Source organism: Chanodichthys erythropterus, chromosome 1 (genome assembly GCF_024489055.1).
Source record: "Chanodichthys erythropterus isolate Z2021 chromosome 1, ASM2448905v1, whole genome shotgun sequence".
Lineage (NCBI taxonomy): Eukaryota > Metazoa > Chordata > Actinopteri > Cypriniformes > Xenocyprididae > Chanodichthys > Chanodichthys erythropterus.
This window is the reverse complement of record NC_090221.1, coordinates 21,104,452-21,124,831: the sequence shown is the minus strand read 5'-3', so window position 1 is coordinate 21,124,831 and position 20,380 is coordinate 21,104,452. Positions and strand designations below refer to the sequence as shown.

Below are 20,380 nucleotides of genomic sequence, written 5' to 3'. Positions count from 1 at the left end.
GAACAGAGTAAATGTGAGAAAGCAACAAAGCCGTAATAGTTATCAGGTACCAGCTGCAACAATGAAAGTGAGAATTGGACTTAACATTCTGCTAATCTAACAAGATGTCCTAACTAGCCCATGCCACACATTAAATGCTTTCAGGGAATTTGGACACAGCCAATCTTTGACATTTCCCTGTAGTGGTAGAGCCAGGTGCAGAGTAGAGTTGTGTGATATTCAGAATTTAATTGAGAAAGCCTTTCATAGCAATAAAATAACAATTTCAATTTGAACTGTGGTAGCAAACAGGATAAAGAATTGCAATTAATATGAACTAAAATTGAAAATAAATAAACTGCAATAAGTATATATATATATATATATATATATATATATATATATATATACACACAGTGCTCAGCATAAATGAGTACGCCCCCTTTGAATAGTAACATTTTAAATTATATATATATTCAATTTTATTTTAAAATCGGTCCCACTTTATATTAGGTGGCCTTAACCACTATGAACTTACATTTAAATTAAATAACTCATTTGATACAATGCACTTATTGTGTACATACATATGTTTTTACATTGGAATTATATATATTTTTAAAAAATACCTGCATGTATTTACATTTGTAATTAATTTCTGTAATTACATTTTTAATTATACTGTTGACCCATCCCTTACACCTTAACGCACTTTTAAACCAACCCATACTACCAAACCTGTCCCTAACCTTACTTGTATCCCACTTCAGTAGCAGCAAATGTTTTGCAATATACGTAATATGAAAAGAATAAGTACATTGTACTTATTTTTTAATGTAAGTACATAGTAGTTAAGGAAAGTAAACTCCTTTTCCTGTCATTCCAATGCAAGATCCTGTGTAGGGAATGTCCAAATTCCATGTGACAAAATTTGAACTGATAAATTCTAATGAACTAAATTCTGAATGTTATTAAGCCCTGGTGAAGAGAGGTGAAATTTCCCTTTAACAGCCCCAGATGCTTCAGTCTGAAGACTGTGAGATCACTTCCTGTGATGATATCAGAAAAGACATGCTCTGAACACTGCTTCTCTGGCTTTCAACTCCAGCAAAGATAACACAGTGAACCTATAATCAGTGGAATGGGCACATTGGCCGTCTTTGATGCATTTCTAGGGTCCATTACTGCTAATGAAAAGCAGATAAAAGGAATGTGATAAAAAATAATGTGTGTCTGCACAGAGATGCCAGTTTCCTTCGCCAATGTACGTATCCCCCTCCCAATCCCTACGGCCTGAGCACTTAATTTCTGATGACCTAAATGTATCTCTTTCAAAATATTCAAACTGGCTTGTGTTCATTTGGAAGTGTCTGACGATAAGGAGTGAATTTTTTTTCGAGCTGGAATGCTGTGTAAAGTTGAGCTCACTGGGGCTTATGGGAAGTCTCTGGTGGGAAAGACATCACTGAGGTTAGATGCACTCTCATTCCTCTTCAATTATACACAGTCTGCCTGTTTAGTATTTAAAAGCCCGCTTCATTTCACATTCATGAATATCACACATCTCTGGCAAAGTAAATAAGTTGCTGGATGTATGTCAGTGCATCCACAAACTAAAATATGTATGTGTGAATCTAATTTGCAGCGTACAATGAAAATGATTTTGAGAAAGAAAGATAAGGCACTGAGTCTCCAAACTATATTCTTACAGGAATTGCTATATTGAAAAGAAAGAAAAAAAATGTAAGCATGTATATAGCCTATGTATTTATTATATATGTATGATATTAATTAATCTTAATGATATATATTATTTGTGTGTATATTCTCATTGTCCTCTATCCTGTATGACCTTACATTTACTTTTGTCTCTGCTTTCTGATTTAGAGATATTCTACAGGTCCTTTTTCATTCATCTTTACAATCTGCAACAGGCTTTCTTTGCACTGCGAATATTCTTTTGAACTTTTAGAAAAATTCAAGCTATTCATCATAAAAAGCGACGCAGCGTACAGCTGTCAGTCAACTCTCGTCGGTCCGGCAGACATTAGCATTGCAAAAGAACGGTCGAAGGTAAGACAGGGCCGTCCTCTCTATTGTAAAGTTGTCTCTTTTTGCTGCTTACATGGCAAATGCATCTGAATGAGAGGCGCTTTGAACAAAGAACGTGGGAAATACACTGAGATAAAGCTGATGTATAACAGAAAGCCTGAACACAGGCCTCTCTTTCTTTCTCTTTTATGACCGTCGCTGTGACATTTTCTTATCACACCAAACAGTCCTAGATCTGACCTTTCGCCTACTTTGACTGGCATCTGGATTATTCTGATGGAATAATCGGTGTATGAAAAGCACTGATTTTACTAAATGATATTCGTCCTGCCTGTTGGACACAAGAGAACGGACATCAACCGAAAGTAAAGACACGACCGCTTGTGTGGAGTCAAGAATGACCTGCTAAGAGTATGCCATCATGGGAAAGCGTCTATACAGACCACAAAGCATACAAGCCCTAATATTTTAAGCTAACAAAGGCAGGAACTCGATAAAATGGACAAAGAACACATGCAAAGATTGACCTCTAAGAAAGATGACAGAAATGTGCTCTGATACTGGAGATGGTTGCAATGGCTCCAGGCAGTTGCAAAGTGTTGTATACCTGTGTAGACGAAGCGTCCCGGAGCTCCTTTGCAGAATTGCTTGGACTTGTAAGAGAGTGTGACCTCCACGACCCCAGGGATGTGTCTAGGGGGCGTCTGCACCCGGATAGCGTGAGGTGTGATGAGCTAGAAGCCATCGGAGCACACGTTCAGTGGTCGGCACTCAATACACAAGCATTGTCTCCAATGTAAAGTTAATGCTCAAGCTAAAGAGTGATTCATTACTCAAAGGACACTGTTATAGATTTTAACCATACAGTGGGTTCTCTCAAACTTGAAATCTAAAGTTTTAAGCAATATTGAACATTAAATGAAAGTGTTCACATTAATGAATCAAATTTGATTTATTTAAACCAATGTGAAATCAAAAACACTCTTTTAAAGAAAAAGAAAGGTAATAAAGAAAGATAATAAAGAAATATTTAAAGAATAATTAAATGTTTAATAGTAAAATGGTTTGGCTCTTCAAAACCACTTCAGTTTCATAACTTACCTCACTCCAAACCAGCATTGTGCCGAAGACCACTTGTAATCCGTCAAAGAAGTTGTCCCCAATAATGATGACGGTCGCCCCCCCAGTCGTCCATCCTTCACTGGGGCTGATGGCCTTAATGCATGGAGTGGCTGCTTCGGAAAACAAGATCACAACACAAGCACTGGTTAGAGCTAGTTAGAGCGGGTCGGTGTCAACGTTCATGTAACATTTGGGAAACATTATCATTAAATTAATTACCATTCACCAGTGTTTTACTCTACACTCAATGCAAAAAAAAACAAAAACAAAAACTGATAAACAGGAAATCCGATGGCTGTAAAAGCTCATTTGATTTTTTTTCTTTGGTGTCTGTGCATCACTCAGCTCAATAAAACCATTAAGTTTTTTTTTTTTTTGGTCTTTTATCGTAAATCCGTCTTTGCAGGCGGTATGGAGACAGACAGGCTGACTGAACAACTGGCCCAGTCTCCACTGGCTATGGACGGGAATTGATTGGTCGCAGCTTGGTGAGCTAACAAGCAAACCAAGGGGCTCTTGGTAAGACCACATTACTGCATATTGTGCCGTACACCAGCGGCCACTTTACTCGAACGGCATCATGGGAATGCAAAGTTCCCAAACTTTAGGCTCTGAATCACTTTTGATTGCTTTTGATTGTTCTCTTTGTTGCATAAGTAAAAATCTCTGGAAAGAGGAAGTTTTGATACCTGTGAAAAATGAACAGATGAAAGTAAACAACCTTGGGGTGTGATTTGCATTCACCTGTTGGGGTGTAATGGAACAGCTGTTCTCTTTTACAATATCTGCATGGGTATTCTATTGTGTTAAAGATGAAAGCCTGCACATCTCCCACAATGCATCACCATCAGTGACTTCCTCTTTATGTTCTGGTCTTTGGAGAATTACTGAAGAGTCTTTCTAAAAGTAGAGCAGTGACTTTCCTTTTCCTCGACTGGGACTCAGGAGTGCCGGTGATTCCACAGCGACGGTTTTCGCACAGAGCTAATCACACATTTTCCCACATACAGTAACTGTTCTGAGCTGGGAGGTGATGTTCAGCGCACACTTTTATCACTTCATATCAAAGCGACATTACCCAGTGCAGGTCCTTCGAATAGACAGATGTGAGATTACATGTACCCCGAAAACTAGGTAAGGAAGTAGAAAGCAGTACTAACAAGTTTGGCTTTCTTCGTCATTATAATGAATGTGGTCTCAAACTTACTCTACCATTCAAAAGTTTGTGGGGAGTACGATTTGTGATTTTTTTAAAAAAAATTTTTATAGATTTAAAAGGGTTAGTTTAGACGTAAGACCTTTGTTTATCTTCAGAACACAAATTAAGACTACATTTTAATGCCTTTACTACCTTTCTGGACCTCAAAAGGTACAATGATGTTGCTGCCTCTGTGTGGTTTAGAAACCCTCGGATTTCATCAAGAAATATCTTTATTTGTGTTCCGAAGATGAACAAAGGTCTTACGGGTTTGGGACGACATTCTGAAAAAGTTCAAAATAATCATATCCATTTTAATAAGTTTATTTTATTCCTGTGATGGCAAAGATTATTTTTTCAGCAGCCATTACTCCAGTCTTCAGTGTCTCATGAAATCATTTCTAATATGCTGATTTGCTGCTCAAGAAACATGTCTTATTATTATCAATGTTGAAAACAGTTGTGCTGCTTGTGGAAACTTTTTCTAAGATTCTTTGATGTGTAGAAAGTTAAAAAACATGTTTTCGTTTTTTTTCGGTGAAGGTTGCGTCTTACCTTCAGAAGGGTCCAGGCGTCGCGCCCTCCGCCCATGTTTGGAGTTGTTGTGGACGAACATGTTATCTGACACGGCCAGGACATGGCCGTCCACATTCACTGTGGTGGACACCACCACCTATGGTGACACCGAAGCTTGATTAGTCCCTGGTTGTGTGCATGTAACTGCATTGTGTTTGTCTGTACATGTGTATTCTCACCTGGAATCGCCTCATGTCTCTGGGGTTTCCTGCATTTTTCAAACAGTTCTGATTACACTTGAGGAAGAATTTCAGGAAAAATCTGAAAAAGAAAGACAGAAACACTTTTGAGTGACTCAAACACAATGAAAACACTCAAGGACAATAGCAGCTATAAACAGCTGCCAATTAGCGATTTAGCCCATTCTCAAAGCTGGCTCAGAAAAGACACTTGGTGTGGACGACGTATGATGTGCAATTAGAGATGAGGTTTGATTTTTCTTCCTTTATATCGAAGACTAACTCCAGCTTTGTTGATTTACTTGTATTTTTACCTCAGCCTGGCGCTATTGATCGGGAATGGATATCAATGAAGATGAGCCGTAATAGCCTCCGCTGCTGGAGGTGGGCTACAGTACGAAATGGATTGCAGTCTTAATGCATTTCCCCTGGCTGGTAATCTCTATGCATTCATCTCCAGGACCATAAGCCCCACTATTTTGATGGAGTGCTTTCCTTTTAATTGCCACATTATCACAATAATAATCCGGGCAGTTAACAACCAGCAAGGTCGCAGACAGCCATGTCACATTAACCACAGGATAACCTCCGCCGCTGCCGCCCCACGGAGCGCATGGAGAGAAGGATGCTGGGAGAAAAAACAGCGAGAGAAGCCCCGTCTGCTATATAAATGGCCGCCATCTGCAGACGCCATTGATTTCTCCCTAATAAGACAGTAACAATATCTTTAAAAACACAAGGTGCTAACTTAAGCGATTTTTTAGAACCTCGCTTTACCGCATGACATAATCACTATATATACTTTAACCCCATCAGCGCTCTTGAGCAAATGCCCAGAGAGAGATAGGAAAGAGAGAAATCCGGCGAGAAAGATGGAGAGAAAGGGAGAAAGCCTGCTCTCTTTAGCTAGTATCGACTGATACTTGATCTGGGTTGCTCTGTTGGCTGCTAATGCCCTTTATGGCCATGGAATACAATAATATGGGGAACCCATCCCTGAGCTCCATTCATATGATATTGGAGTCCTTGGAAGGAGAGATATGGATCAATAAGGATTGAATTAAAACACAGCAGGAGACAAGGGCTGTAAGTGAAGCTCTTCTCAGATATTAGAGGAGTACTGTGTTTATACAACCACCCAGTCACCATCTAAAAGTAGAGAATCCTGCCTGGATCTTGAGCTGAAACCCGTCCCGCTTTGGTGATTCTGGAACGGCAGAGCTCTCAGAATCACAGAACACGGGGAAGAAAGAGAGAGAAATGAGGGTGTGGAGGGGGAGAGAGGAGCACGTGACGCTAGAGAGTCTCGTAGGTCTAGACTTCTCCATCTGCCACTGGGCAGGAGTTGACAGGGAATGTGAGATTCCAGGTCTCATCCTGGAAAAGCGGCAGCACTTCAAAGCAGGTCGGCTCCCTTCGGATCGAGGCAGGACTAGCCCAGTGTTTGGAAGTGTGCGGGATGAGGGGGGAAGAGCCGCTTTTAGATGACAAGGCTCGGGGTGGAATAGAGATCTCAGACAGGAAAACGGGGGCGAGTGGAAAGACGCAAGCAGGGCAGATTCTGAAAGAGTCCAGTGTAACCAGCAGACTTTAAAGGAATATTCTGGGTTAAGTGCAATTTAAGCTCTATCGACAGCATCTTTGACCTGCTGTTGATCACCACAGAAAATATTTAGACCAAAACTAAACAGAAATTGCAATTTTATGGGGCAATTTTTCTCTGTTCATCCTATAGATATCTCGATTCTCAAATATGATATTGCAATATATAATAAATATAAATGTATTTGTCCATTTTCTTTAATTATTTGGGTAAATTGGATAATAATCATTTACTCAGAAAGTTTGCAGTTTGTGGGCATTTTATATATAGCATACAAACTACATAATTATATCTAAAAAAATCATTGGTATCCATTTATATTTGTGTTGCAATAATTGTCTTGCAATATTATATTATATTATATTATATTATATTATATTATATTATATTATATTATATTATATTATATTATATTATATTATATTATATTATATTATATTATATTATATTATATTATATTATATTATATTATATTATATTATATTAAGTAACACTTGAATATAAATATCTTTGTACTGTATTATACATGTATATTATAATCAATAATTATATTATTTTTTGTTATTTTATGTAAAATATTTTTACATTTTTATAGTTATACACACAAACACAGACACACACACACACACACGTGTGAAAAACTCGTATGGGTTGATCACTAGGCAAAAATAATTAATTAAAAAACATTCTCCTTGCTAATTAGCACAATGATAGAATAAAAGCATCAGAATCATACATCCAATAATCATATCATATTATTGTCACTTAAAAAAAATACAGAGCTTTTCATTTCCAAGTGTGGATACATGTCATCCTGAAGTCCCCTCAAGGCTTTGGCAATGACTGATACTGTAGCTGTGATACAAAGACCCCAGTATGAAATGGACAGACAGCTATAGGAAAAGACAGAATGACAGAACAGGCGAAATTGAGGTGTGGACAGAGAAAGATGGAGAAGGGAAAGACTAACTCTCACGCTGAACCTCTCCCTCCCCATCTAAAACTTATTAAAACAACATAAATAATTAATGACCTTCTAGAGCCAGGGCTCGGTTATTAGTCTCAGTGTTTCTTTTTCTCCATCCTTCTCTCTGTCTCTCTTCCTGTCTTTTGCTGTCTCTCTCTCTTTCTGCTCTTAAAAAAGTGGGTAAAGATAATGAGGGAGTTGGCGTCTCTGTTGTAAGCCGTCACCTCATTACGCTGGCCTGCAATCAATTACAGGGGGATGTGTGGCCCTGTCAGTCCCTAATATGCCTCCAACTCCGAGTCAGGAATTACTGCTGGTCTACAGCACCCTTTCCACTTCTCTCACTCCATCGCTCTGTCTCGAACTTGAGGGACTGTCATGGAAGGGGTTCTATGGCCAGAGAGAAACCGGAAAGGGCTGGGTGGGTTGGTTTCAGGCTCTGGAGGCCAGGGTCTCTCGCTTGTAGCTCTGAGAAAAGCCGTATGGCAGGCCTTCATCTAAACCTGACTTTAGCTTTTAGTGTGAGATTGTTTTATGGGTGATGCTGGTGAACAAATGTTTTGGTGATGTTTATAAACCGCTATGGCAGAGAAATCTGAGAGTTTGAGGACAAAAAAAGAGCAAAGTGTAAATCTGTGAATCTAAAAAATTATTATGAAACTAGACATGTGAATATATGAACTATAACTCTTTCATAGCTCAGGACACCTACAGTTACGTTTCATTGAAAGTTTCAACTTTGTCTCTCCTAAAATTCCATTGGGTAAATAAAATACAAAGAAATGAGACAGTATGAGTATAGAGCCTTAAAATTATTGTGAGTTGTACAGCTTAAATAAATTTGACAAGTTCATGAAGATTTTGAACTTTTGACTGCAGACTTTGGTATCTTATTAAATCTGAACACAGTTGAAATTTCTTCAGAAACTTATCTGAGAGATTACTAGTGCCTCTAGAGAAAAAAAAATCTGATAAACTAGAGATTTTCTATTCTTGGACTTCTTGCTATTGTGAAGAAAAAGGAGATATTAACAGGGATTCTGTCATTATTATTTTAAAGAATGTTTCAACTGTTTTAACAATGAAAGTTGTAAAGCAATGCCATAGAAGAACCATTTCTGGTTCCTCAAAGAACCTTTCAGTAAAACCATTTTCTTCTTAGTGTGTAGAATATTTAAAAAAAAAATAATAATAATCCAAAGAACCTTTTTTCACTATAAAGAACCTTTAGAGCAATGGAAAACTTTCATAGACGTTAAAGGTTCTTCATGGAAACATAGATGCCAATAAAGAATCAATATTTTTGAAGTTCAGAATACAGCTTGTTGTATCTGCACAAAGACACACGTACAGATTCACAAACATTCTCACACACATATGCACATACACACACAAATGTCCTCACGTGATGTGTAAAAGGAGCATCTCTGTCTGCTCACCCATCGTCTCACACACATACGCACACATCCCTGGAGTCTCTCACTTATTATGTTAGGCAAGAAGAAGAAGAAGAAGAAAAAAAAAAATCAATATTTCAGCAGAGGTATTTTTAAAAGCTGCCATGGCTCCAATTCTCAGCCACCGTTTGCTGCGAGCGCTAGTTGCTTTCTATGAAAAGATGGTCTTTCTTTGGGATGCTTAAGACGGCCAGCGATCGCTCTCATAGGATCTGCATCAGATTAACAGAGTTTGTCCCATTCACAACGTTCTGCACTCTCAACACACTGCCTGATATCCAGTTGCACTGTATTGGAAAAGGCAGAATCAAAACTCAAACATTTGACTGCGCTTGCTCTTTCTGGCCCTATCAATGGACTGGTTGTAGCAAACAGTGTAATTATTTTTAAAGTCACATGCAGTTTCTGTCAATAATTTATTGTGTATGATAGCAAAGAGAACATTCTGGAAGCGAACCAGAGGTTATAATATCATTTCACTGACTTTGTCCTTAATTCAGAATCATATTAGTTAATGAGGACAAGATTATATTAACAATAAAGGTGTACAAAAAAGGCAAGGTGTGGATATGTGTGTAAGAGAGAGAGAGAGAGACTGGGGCCTTCCTTTGCTCTCCTACACGTCATCAATTATTCAATAGCCAAGATGGCAATTACAGGACCGTGTACAATCAGACTAAATATTTAATAAGGCACTCAAACAGTCTCTAGAACGGATCTTTGTCTCTCTTTCCTCAGTCTCATCCTTTACACTGCATCTAACGTCCGCTCCCCTGGCCTCTTACCTTTGTTATGAGTACAAAAACAGTTGCAGCTCACAGACTCCGCCATGTATCAGAGATGAGCAGTGACTATGCATTTCGTTTGAATGCATATTAAATTTATTGTATGCATCTGGGGAGTTTGTAAAACATGAAAGGAGCATTTTTAAGAATTTTTAGGAATAAGGAAATTGACTACCTGTTAAAAGCTAGAGAAATTTTGTCATCATTTACTCACCCTCATGCCCTTCCATTTTATTAGAACACAAAAGATGAAATTCCGAAGAACTGATTTTGTCAGTTTAATGAAGGTCAATGGGATCAATCCATTAACTTTGAACCTCATTGACTCATTGTATGGACAAAACCCAAAAAATAATGAGACATAAAAAAAAGAAAGAAAATCTCATTTTGTGTACCACTGAAGAAAGACATATGTTTGAAAGGACATGTGAGTGAGTAAATGAAGAACTTTAAATTATCCCTTCAAATTATATTTAAAAATTATATATAATATTTTATATATTTATAAATTATATATATATATATATACAGTGTGTGTGTGTGTGTATATATATGTATATATACACATAATTTTTTCATAAATTGATCAAAGATGATAGTAAGACAGTAAAAAAAAAAAATCTGTTCTTTTGAGCATTCCATTCATCAAAGAATCCTGAAAAAAAAAAAAAAATGTATCATGTTTTTCCAAAAAAATATAAAAGCAGCACAACTGGTTTCAGCATTAAAAATAATAAGAAATAGATTATTTAAAGCATCAAATCAACATAGAATGATTTCTAAAGGATCACAGAAATAAATTACATTTTAAACTATATTACAATAGAAAATAGTTATCTTATTTTTACTGTATTTTTAATAAAATAAATGCAGCTTCGGTGAGTATGCAGTTAAACGGTTATGTGCTAAACTTGTATGCTATTAGTAATACTAATAAAGTATTATTGAAATTACAAAAAAAAAAAAAAAAACAGATTACAATAAACATTAGGTAATGTGACAGGGATGTACAGTAACAATCTTCTTTTTTGCTTCTTCCTGTTTTATATGCGATTACTCTTATACTAAACATTCTGAATTGCTAGAGACAAGGCTGGGAAAATTAATCCATGACTTCATCATGGGAAAAACGGGAAAGAAGGAGGTACAGACAGACAGATAAGAAATGAGAAGATCCTGCAAAAATCCTGATGGTGGGATGTTTGTTTGGATCAGTGAACAGTGTCCTTGTGTCTGTTTGTACTTAACGGCAGAGACAGAAAATGAAGCAACTCAAATCACACCAAGAATCGCTCCTCCCCTATGATCAGATTTCCTCAAGACCCTCTTAAGCATTATTTTGGCCCCTGTTGCCATGGTGAAGTACATATTTGTACCTCCAATCGAAATCAATCCGTGACATAATGCAGTAAAGAGAGAGAACACGTGAACGTGGCTGACCTCACAACGGAGGAATGGATCAGAAATTACTGCAAGCTGCACTTCCTGAACAGAGCACAGTCACTTATTACACCCATAAACGAAACCCCAGAAACCTGCCACACTTTCACACGGCCAATTATGTGAACAGAAACTGCACATTTCCTCATGAAGTCTGAATCATTATGCTCAGCACAATAAATACTATATTTTATGAAACAACTTACTCCTTAATTAACTGTCAAATGTCAAAAGTGGCTTTGTACAGACTGCAGGGAAAGAGAAGTAGATCTTACAGAGGATTTGGTCACCATCTGAAGCCCCAGTGAGAAAGACAGGGTGAATGTGTTAAGATAATATTTTATTCTACATGGAGATCAAACGGTCAGACTTGACAGTAGAAAAGCTCTGTTGTGATCTGAGAACAATGTGTCGATATGTGAGTTCACTGATTTACATTGAGAAATCTTGTGTTACTACTGGGTTAGTGAGATTTATTTTAAAGGATTATTTCACTTTAAATGAAAATTACCCCATGATTTACTCACCCTCAAGCCATCCTAGGTGTATATGACTTGATGAGTTGATGCTCCCAAGCTTTATAATGGCAGTGCACAGAAACCACCTGTTTGAAGCTCAGAAAAGTGCATCCACACATCATAAACGTACTCCACACGGCTCTGCGACGTGTTTGTGTTAGAAAAAATATCCATATTTAACACGTTATAAAGTAAAATTTCTAGCTTTCTCCAGATCGCCTTCTGTATTCAACTTATAAAGAAAGTGTCACGCCTCTCACAGTTCAAAATGCTTACACTACATCCTACGCCTTCCGAAACAAGCGTAACTGATATGGCGTTGAATACGGACGGCAGTCTGGCTTGTTATTTTACTTAAATATGGATATTTTTCTTACACAAATGCATTGCTTTGCTTCAGCAAGTCTTTATTAACCCCCCCGGTGCCATGTGGAGCACGTTTATGATGGATAGATGCACTTTTTTCGAGCTTCAAACGGGGGGTTTCTGTTCACTGCCATCATAAAGCTTGGGAGCATCAGGGTAATTTTTATTATAACTCAGATTGTATTCGTCTGAAAGAAGAAAGTCATATACACCTAGGATGGCTTGAGGGTGAGTAAATCATGGGGTAATTTTCATTTTAAAGTGACCTAATCCTTTAATTTCACATACCATACTTGTCCACCAGGTAAATATTGTTAATAAGGTAAATCTGAGCTCTTGAAAAAAATATATATTAAAAAAAAAAACAATAACATACCTCTTTTCATAAATTTCATATCCATATACTAATGAAATAATGTATATTGATAGACAGATAGACAGACAGATAGACAGATAGACAGATAGACAGATAGACAGACAGATAGACAGATAGACAGATAGATAGATAGATAGATAGATAGATAGATAGATAGATAGATAGATAGATAGATAGATAGATAGATAGATAGATAGATAGATAGATAGATAGATAGATAGATAGATAGATAGATAGATAGATAGATAGATAGATAGATAGATAGATAAAACAGAATCTCCTTTACGGGACCAACAGACCATCTCCTCATTCTTCCTTGAGTCAAGAACTGAAGTGAAAGATCTGTAGGCAGTATATCTACTTCCCGAATCCCGTTACAACACTGTCTTCCATCTCAACCATCACGGTTAACAGCCTGTCCAGTCAATCAAGCCAAAGAAGGAAGAGACGGTGGAGGAAAAGAAAGGAAAACAAAGAAAATCCCTCCTTGATGTGTGTAGGCTGACAGCTTCATCCAAGCCCCCCAGTGTTGAAATCAAGCTGTCACTCTTCCACCATGGAAATGGAGGAATTGTGCGCTCAGATTTAAATACCGCCTATAATAGCTTCCCATCTATCAGGCCTGCTGGCCGGTTATTCTTAGACACATACATTAGCCCTTGGCCCAGATAGGAATGTCACCAGATTAAACATCCAATTTGTTAACCGGGCCAGGCCAGGGGTGCTGCTTCTTGACAGAACTTACAAACAAGCCCAAATGGCCCCATTTTTCACCCACAGGCCTGCTGGATTTTTCTATTCAGACAGAGGGAACCACTACGGATGGGGAGGAAGAGAGGGAGGGAGAATGGAAGGATTTTCTTTGTGGGTGGAAAAATGAGGAGAAATGCTAGGTGTTTTCTGAGGCCACTTAATCTCAGGAAGAGCCATAAATACTAAAAAAAAAAAAAAAAAAAAAAAATTTGTCATGCAGTATTAATTTTGGGAATATTCCCTCTTTAAAGCACAGCAGAAACAGATATGCCAGAGAAGCCTACAGTAAGTCTTTCTCACTGCCAAAACACCAGCATACAGCATGCTAAGCAGCTTCTTGGAGAGATACTTTCCCATGCATCATCACGACTGAGGGAAAATAAACAGCACGTTGTAAAAAGATTACTTTAAAGAATTAGCTCACCCAAAATTCTGTCCTTATTTATTCAAGCACATGTCTTTCCTTTCTCTCCAGTGGGCTGTTAGCCACTGTCACTTAATCATGAGTCAGCAATATGAGTACTGGATTAATGAATGAATCATTCAGAAAGGTTTTGTGAACTGGATCAAGCGATTCACTGAAAAGATCTGATGTAAATTAAAGAATGATTTGTTCACAAATCAGACATTGCTATTTATTTAATGAATGTAGCAAGATAAACTTTGGTCTGTTCTGCACACAAAGGACCCCCACCTATAAGCTTTCTTTTTTGCTTCTTTTGGGGATCCATTTCACTGTACCAATGTTGTATTTCTGTACCCCTGCTGTATTACAGATTGTGTTGGTAGTGGTATTTGTGAATAAAATCTGAATAACTCTGAATAAGAAAACTACCATTCGGCTTCTATGAAACTTTTATGGTGATTTTTAGTCATTTTGGAGCTTTTAATTCATTGCGCACCTTCGTTAAATTGAAAAGACTGGCCGTTTTATATCCTTCAAAAATATAAAAAGTCATGTCATATGTAAATAATGACAGAATATTTATTTTGGGCTGAATTATTCCTTTAAAGCCCAGGGTATCCGGAACATCCCGCACTGTAAGACAGCACTAATCCTCGGCAGCGGCCCTGTCAAAGCCTAGCGAGCGAACAGATATATTCACTGAAGATGAAGTCGTAGATTAGAGCGAGTAAAGGCCCTGTGGACAGATTGGGAGCATATTGGGGAACAGAGGGAGAGACAGTGAACCAGATGCCACCAGTTAGTTCTCCTCTCAGAATGGGAGAAAGAGTGAGAAATATGGGCGTCCGACACCGCTCGGCTGGTGGAAGCCGTCCGTGGGGAGATATCTTACTCAGGGGAGGGAATGAATGAAGCTGAGGTCACTGCACACTACAGGGACTGTCAGTGCTTTCACTGTTAGCTGGTAGATCAAATGCTCAGTGTTTACAGAAAATGTTTTGATATACATTAGTTTAAATATTAAAGAATTAAACTAATTCAAGGACAGTTATCTGAGGAATATAAAGTGTATAGAGAAACAAGAACATATAAAACAAATAAAAATCTGAAAATATGGGAATGCCAAAAAATTGAGAAATTTTCAGCAGATAACAATGTCAATTTTTGATCCTGTTTCTTACAAAAAGTTATAAAGACATATAGGGCCCTATTTTAATGATCTAAGCGCATGGTTTGAAGTGCATGACGCAGGTGCACTTAGGGCGTTTTGGGCGTAAGGTGCAATAAACCAATCAGAGTCTCATCTCCCATTCTTTTTAAAAGCCAGTTGCACTTGCTCCATGGTGGATTTGCTATTTACATAGCGGAATTTGCAAGCGGAAAGACTAAACGAAGAATCCTTTTATTTTTCAAAATGTTTGTGTGCTGCTGCACATCCCTGTGTGTGTAACAAGCAGAGATACGTGAATTGTGCACCCACCTATAGGCGCATATTACTAACGCGCCTTTTAAATAACAATAAAATAAAATAAATAATTAAATACTGCACCATTGACTTTAGACCAGGTTTTTGTTGGTCAAATGGCACAGTCATTTCCAGTTGCCTCAAAATAGCAATGCGCCAACAATGCGCCTGAACACACCTTGTTTTCAGACCAGCACGCCCATGGGCGAACAGATGGGAGTGAGTGCATTTGCTATTTAAATAACGTGGCACTGGGTGTGAAAATGATAACTGCGTCGGGCTGAAACTAGCAAAAAACACTTGCGTCGTGCCTGCCGTAGCATTGCGCTGGGTGTATGATAGGGCGCATAAAGTCCTGTGGACTTTTATGATAGTTCTGTGGTACCTTTTTTGTAATTTTAGCTAGACAGTCTCCAGTCTTGCAAGTACTGAATGGAATATTTAAATAAAATAGAATAATGCATGCATGTTAAAAAAAAGTATTAAATTAACCATTCACATGTCAAATTCACATTACAATTTGGCCAGTCCAATTGAGTTCCTTTTTCCACAGATCACATGCTTTGTACAATAGATAACAAAAACAGTATAATTTACCCCATACTATTCCTCAAATTTTCTATACATTGAAAATAAATGGTGACAATTCACTGTCAAATTTATCCACAAAAAGAGAAGAAAAAAAGATGTATGAAGCCCCTACAGCACATATCACTTATGTGTTCTAAGAAAGAAATGAATGCAGGTTTGGAACAACCTGAATGAGTAAATGATGACAGGATTCTCAACCCTTTTAAAACAATCACAAAATCCTAAAACTGAGTGACTTGACACACTATAAATATGCTGGTTTGAAATACAGTTACACAGTTGAATGTTCCAGTGTTTGAACCAAAGAGGAACACGAGGTAAATCAGGGGGCTAAGTGAGTGAACCACAATACATGTAAGAGTCCTTTAAGACCGTTAGAATAAAAGAGTCAGTCTGTGAAATAGCCTCTGCCTCTTTAAGTAGAAACTAATATAATTTCTCTCACGCCAGCAAACAGGAGTATTTTATTATTCCAAAATCGTTCTTCGGGGGAAAAGTGATTTATACCTCACTTTATCTGTCAGACAAATGTTTCTCTTTATGGCTATTACCATTCCGAACCGGCGGCAGGCAACACAAAACTAATATAGTGTGTGAAGTATTTAATTAAGTATCTGGGTAGGGATGGCTGAACGTCTTGCTTTATTGAACCAAAATTAAAAATAACTCCTCCATTTGAATAACGCCTAGGGCTTGCCTCTCATCCGGCTCATTTTAATATCACTCATGCCACTTTAACCTTTTCAAGCACCACGTCCGTCGTTTGTTTGTCAGTCAAGAGAAATCAGCACCCACATAGGCATATGAAAACACAACTTGAGTCGTTCTCAAACAGCTTTACAAAACTGTGTATTTCCAACCTCATAAATAAGGAACACAAATACCTTCAGGTCAGTCGGGCTGTTTTTTTGCCTGTGTGGGGTGTGTTTTGCTTTGTTTTTGAAGTGAGAAGTTCGAAGTCAAGATGAAGAAGAACCGACATATCAGCCCTAGATACAGTATGTTGATTTGAAAAGCACACATGATGCAATGCTTACATAGTAAATGTAATTTGCAGGAGCTTTGAAGTGTTTAGAGAGCAGCAGCCATTTTGGGGCACATCAGACATTGGGTTTAATTAAACACGACGGGAACACAAATAATGGAGGGAGAGAACTTATTCTGAACGCAAACACCACTGAAAACAAAATCGAATTACCACGAATGGGGCCGGGCTGCCAGAAAAGAAGTTCACTCTTCATTCAGGGTAAAAAGAGTGCAAGTGAGAAAGAGATAAAGAGAGAGTCAAAGAGAGAAAAAAAAAATCCAGATGCAGGTTTTAAAATCACAGAGCAGATATTATCCATCTGTTTGGCACACCTCATTCTCTGCTGCATTGAGGAGACGGTCATGGACAAGGTGAACCCAGCATCACCATCTGGCTGTGTGCTGGCCTGGACAGAACCTAGGACAGTTACAAACTCCAGAGTAACACACACATTCACGCAGACGCCAACATCTTCTCAGAATCTTCCTGAGCAGATTGCAGCATTTCAATCGTGTTCAAGTTTTTTGTTTTTTTTTATGTTTCCTCTTTTCTTTTGGGAGAAATGCATCATACCAGAAGGAACAATAAGCTAAAATAAAATAAATAAAATAAAATAAAATAAAATAAAATAAAATAAAATAAAATAAAATAAAATAAAATAAAATAAAATAAAATAAAAAGTTGAAAAAAAAATATTTGTCTTAAATGCTGTGTTAGAATGTCACATGCACATTCATATTTGTCCAGTCCAGTTGAGTATCATCTTCCACAGATCACATGCTTTGTAGACAATATTGTATCATATACTCAATACCTTTCCTCAAATTGACTGATTTTTTAATGTTTCCTCTTTTCTTCCTGATGGGGCATTGTTTGGAGGAACACATTATACCAGAAGAGGGAAATAACAAAACAAAACAAAACAAAACAAAACAAAACAAAACAAAACAAAACAAAACAAAACAAAACAAAACAAAACAAAACAAAACAAAACAAAACAAAAAACAAAACAAAACAAAACAAAACAAAAAACAAAACAAAAAACAAAACAAAACAAAACAAAAAACAAATGCTATTGTAGAAATCATTCATTCAAATGTCACATGCACATTTAAATTTGGCCAGTCCAATTGAGTCTCAACTTCCATAGATCACATGCTTTGCTGATAACAAACACTCTCAATACCTCTCCACAAACTGTCAGATTTCTTTATGTTTCCTCTTTTCTTCCTTTGTTTGGAGGAACACATCGTACCAGGGGCTTTGTTTGGAGGAACACATCGTACCAGAAGAGGGTACAGCTTGCCAATCAGTAACAGGTCGTTGGTTCCAGTCCCCGGAGAGGGCTGTAGTCTTACCGCAAAGTTTGAAAGCACGTGTGTGAGGAGAGTTCGGGCTCTTGTTCGCTCAGGCAAGCTATGAGTGTACACAGCTGGGGTGAGTTTGACTTAATGAGAATCTGTTCAACAGTGCTGCATGGAATCCAGGCCTGCAGGTGAAGACTTTATGTTTTGATTTACATTCCTAAGAAATTTGATGAATGCCGCTCTTTTTTTCCCTGCATTCTCAAATCAGCATCTCATCTGGTGAGGCTCAAAGTCGCCAGAAAGGCCCTGAGTGATGAGTGAGCTCAGATGTGAATGAGTAACAGTATGACAGTGATAGAAAGTTGCCAATGCTGGGAAAAAGAGAGGTCAAGCGTTTAGCCATGGCTGCCTCCAGATTGCAAACCTACACCCACTGAACACAAACGCTCTTGTTTGTTAAACAGCAGAATGGATTTACTCTATGTACTCGGGCGGGCGGTTACGCTCAGATAGTGTATTGATTTATTGGAGGCTGGTCACTTGGGATCATAGATTTAAACTGTAGCGCGCTGTGAGGTTTGGGGTCATGTGATTTGTACGCTATTAAATCCAGCGTGACTGAAGTAGACAGTTTGGACTGAGCCGGCATACAGGTGGTGTGTTTATTAGTGGTTACAGAACAAAAACAGGCTGTCAGAAGGTGATGCCACTATCTCTACAGGAAGATATAATATTAAAAAAAAAAGGAAAAAGAGGTTTAATTTTAAATTAGCTCATTTAGGAAGTTGTGCTTTCATAGTGTTGTTAATTTATTGTGCATATTTAAAAAAACAAACAAAAAATTAATAGAAATTCTGCAATGGACACAAGGAGAGCCGTTAACTGTCTGTCTGATGGTACAAAACTAGTAGAATCTTAAATTTTTTGTCTGATTATTGTTGTCTAATGACTTTGAACTCTTTTAAACTATCAGATTCAAACTAATAAGAAAAATATATGATTATATTTAATAATAATTTGTAATTGATAACTATTATTAGTATTTGTATTCAAAATAGTATAAAATATTTAATAATATTTATCTAATATTTTATTAATCTACAATCCCAAGTGACCGGCCGCCTGAGTACAAAGAAAACGTTATTAATAAATAAATAAGTAAATAAATAAGCAAATAAAACCTTCTTTAAAAAGTAGATAAATAAATATGTAAATAAAACATTATATATATATACATAAACTCTGTGGCACATCTTCAAAAAAAAGTTCCTTTTTTTCTGGTGTGATAAAATTGGCCAGAGTAATTTAGAGAGGAAAGAGAAAATAAAAAGATCTCAGAGAATGAATTTGATCAGACCGCTATTGCCACGAGTCGACATATTGATCCTGGTGCGGCACTGGATTCAGGTTATAGTGTATTTCATTTGTGTGGATATGTTGATAAGTTCTGGAAGATCTGATAAGTGATGTTAGTGGTGTCCTGTGAGATTTACACTTTATACACCCTTACACTTTATAGTCTATTAGACTTTTGTCCCGTCAGGAGTGATGTATTGTGTTATTAAGAGGACAAGTGCTGGGATCTCCTTTTCGAGACTGTTCCACACAAGTTCCCATATCACAAAAGAGCAGCGTAGGGACGGTGCCATTTCCGAAAAGGACAAACAGAGAGAACAGCTCCTGTCACGTCCCGTCAGAAGGTGTGAGATTAAAAAAATCTGCCACTCAATTAATAAATCACCTCCTCCCTTACAGCTGTGGGAGCAGCTGGTCTCTCTGGCACTAATAACACAGAGTGAGGGGCTGAGGAAAATGACGAGGAGGCCCGAGGCCCTGCGGTGTGACAGCACCTCCTCAGCAGTCAGAGAGGAGCTAACAGAGCCCACATGCCTGAGGACTTCATCACCCAGAGGAAGAATTGTACTGCTCAGAGGTTGCTCTTTCAAAGCTCAGGAGACTTACTGGAGATCTTGTCAATGTTTCATTAAAACTTTTACAAAATAAAATTAAAATGAAAAGAGACAAATAAGACAGTTGTTGACATAAAGCAAGAAGGCAAAAAAAATAAAAATAATAATAATAATAATTAAAAATATGTTTCAAACAAATGAGAAATGAATAATGGTAAAAAAGGAAACCTAAAAAGCTAAAAAATAATTATAATAATTAATTAAATGCAGTATATGTTTTACTTATTTATTTATATATATTGT

General features: G+C 37.4%; 1 protein-coding gene across 5 annotated transcripts in view; it reads right to left on the bottom strand.

Annotated features, from left to right (window-relative positions):
- Positions 1-20,380, bottom strand: part of LOC137023055 (transcription factor COE3) — a 119,012-nt gene that overhangs the window by 33,618 nt on the left and 65,014 nt on the right. For 3 of the 5 annotated variants that reach the window (XM_067389648.1, XM_067389666.1, XM_067389631.1), the window contains exons 7-10: positions 5,107-5,188; positions 4,907-5,024; positions 3,133-3,266; positions 2,639-2,765 (exon numbers count right to left, since the gene is read on the bottom strand). In XM_067389648.1, the coding sequence (XP_067245749.1) occupies positions 2,639-2,765; positions 3,133-3,266; positions 4,907-5,024; positions 5,107-5,188 (461 nt within the window). The remainder of the gene's footprint in view (positions 1-2,638; positions 2,766-3,132; positions 3,267-4,906; positions 5,025-5,106; positions 5,189-20,380) is intronic. The other 2 variants (XM_067389657.1, XM_067389640.1) reach the window with 1 other exon arrangement.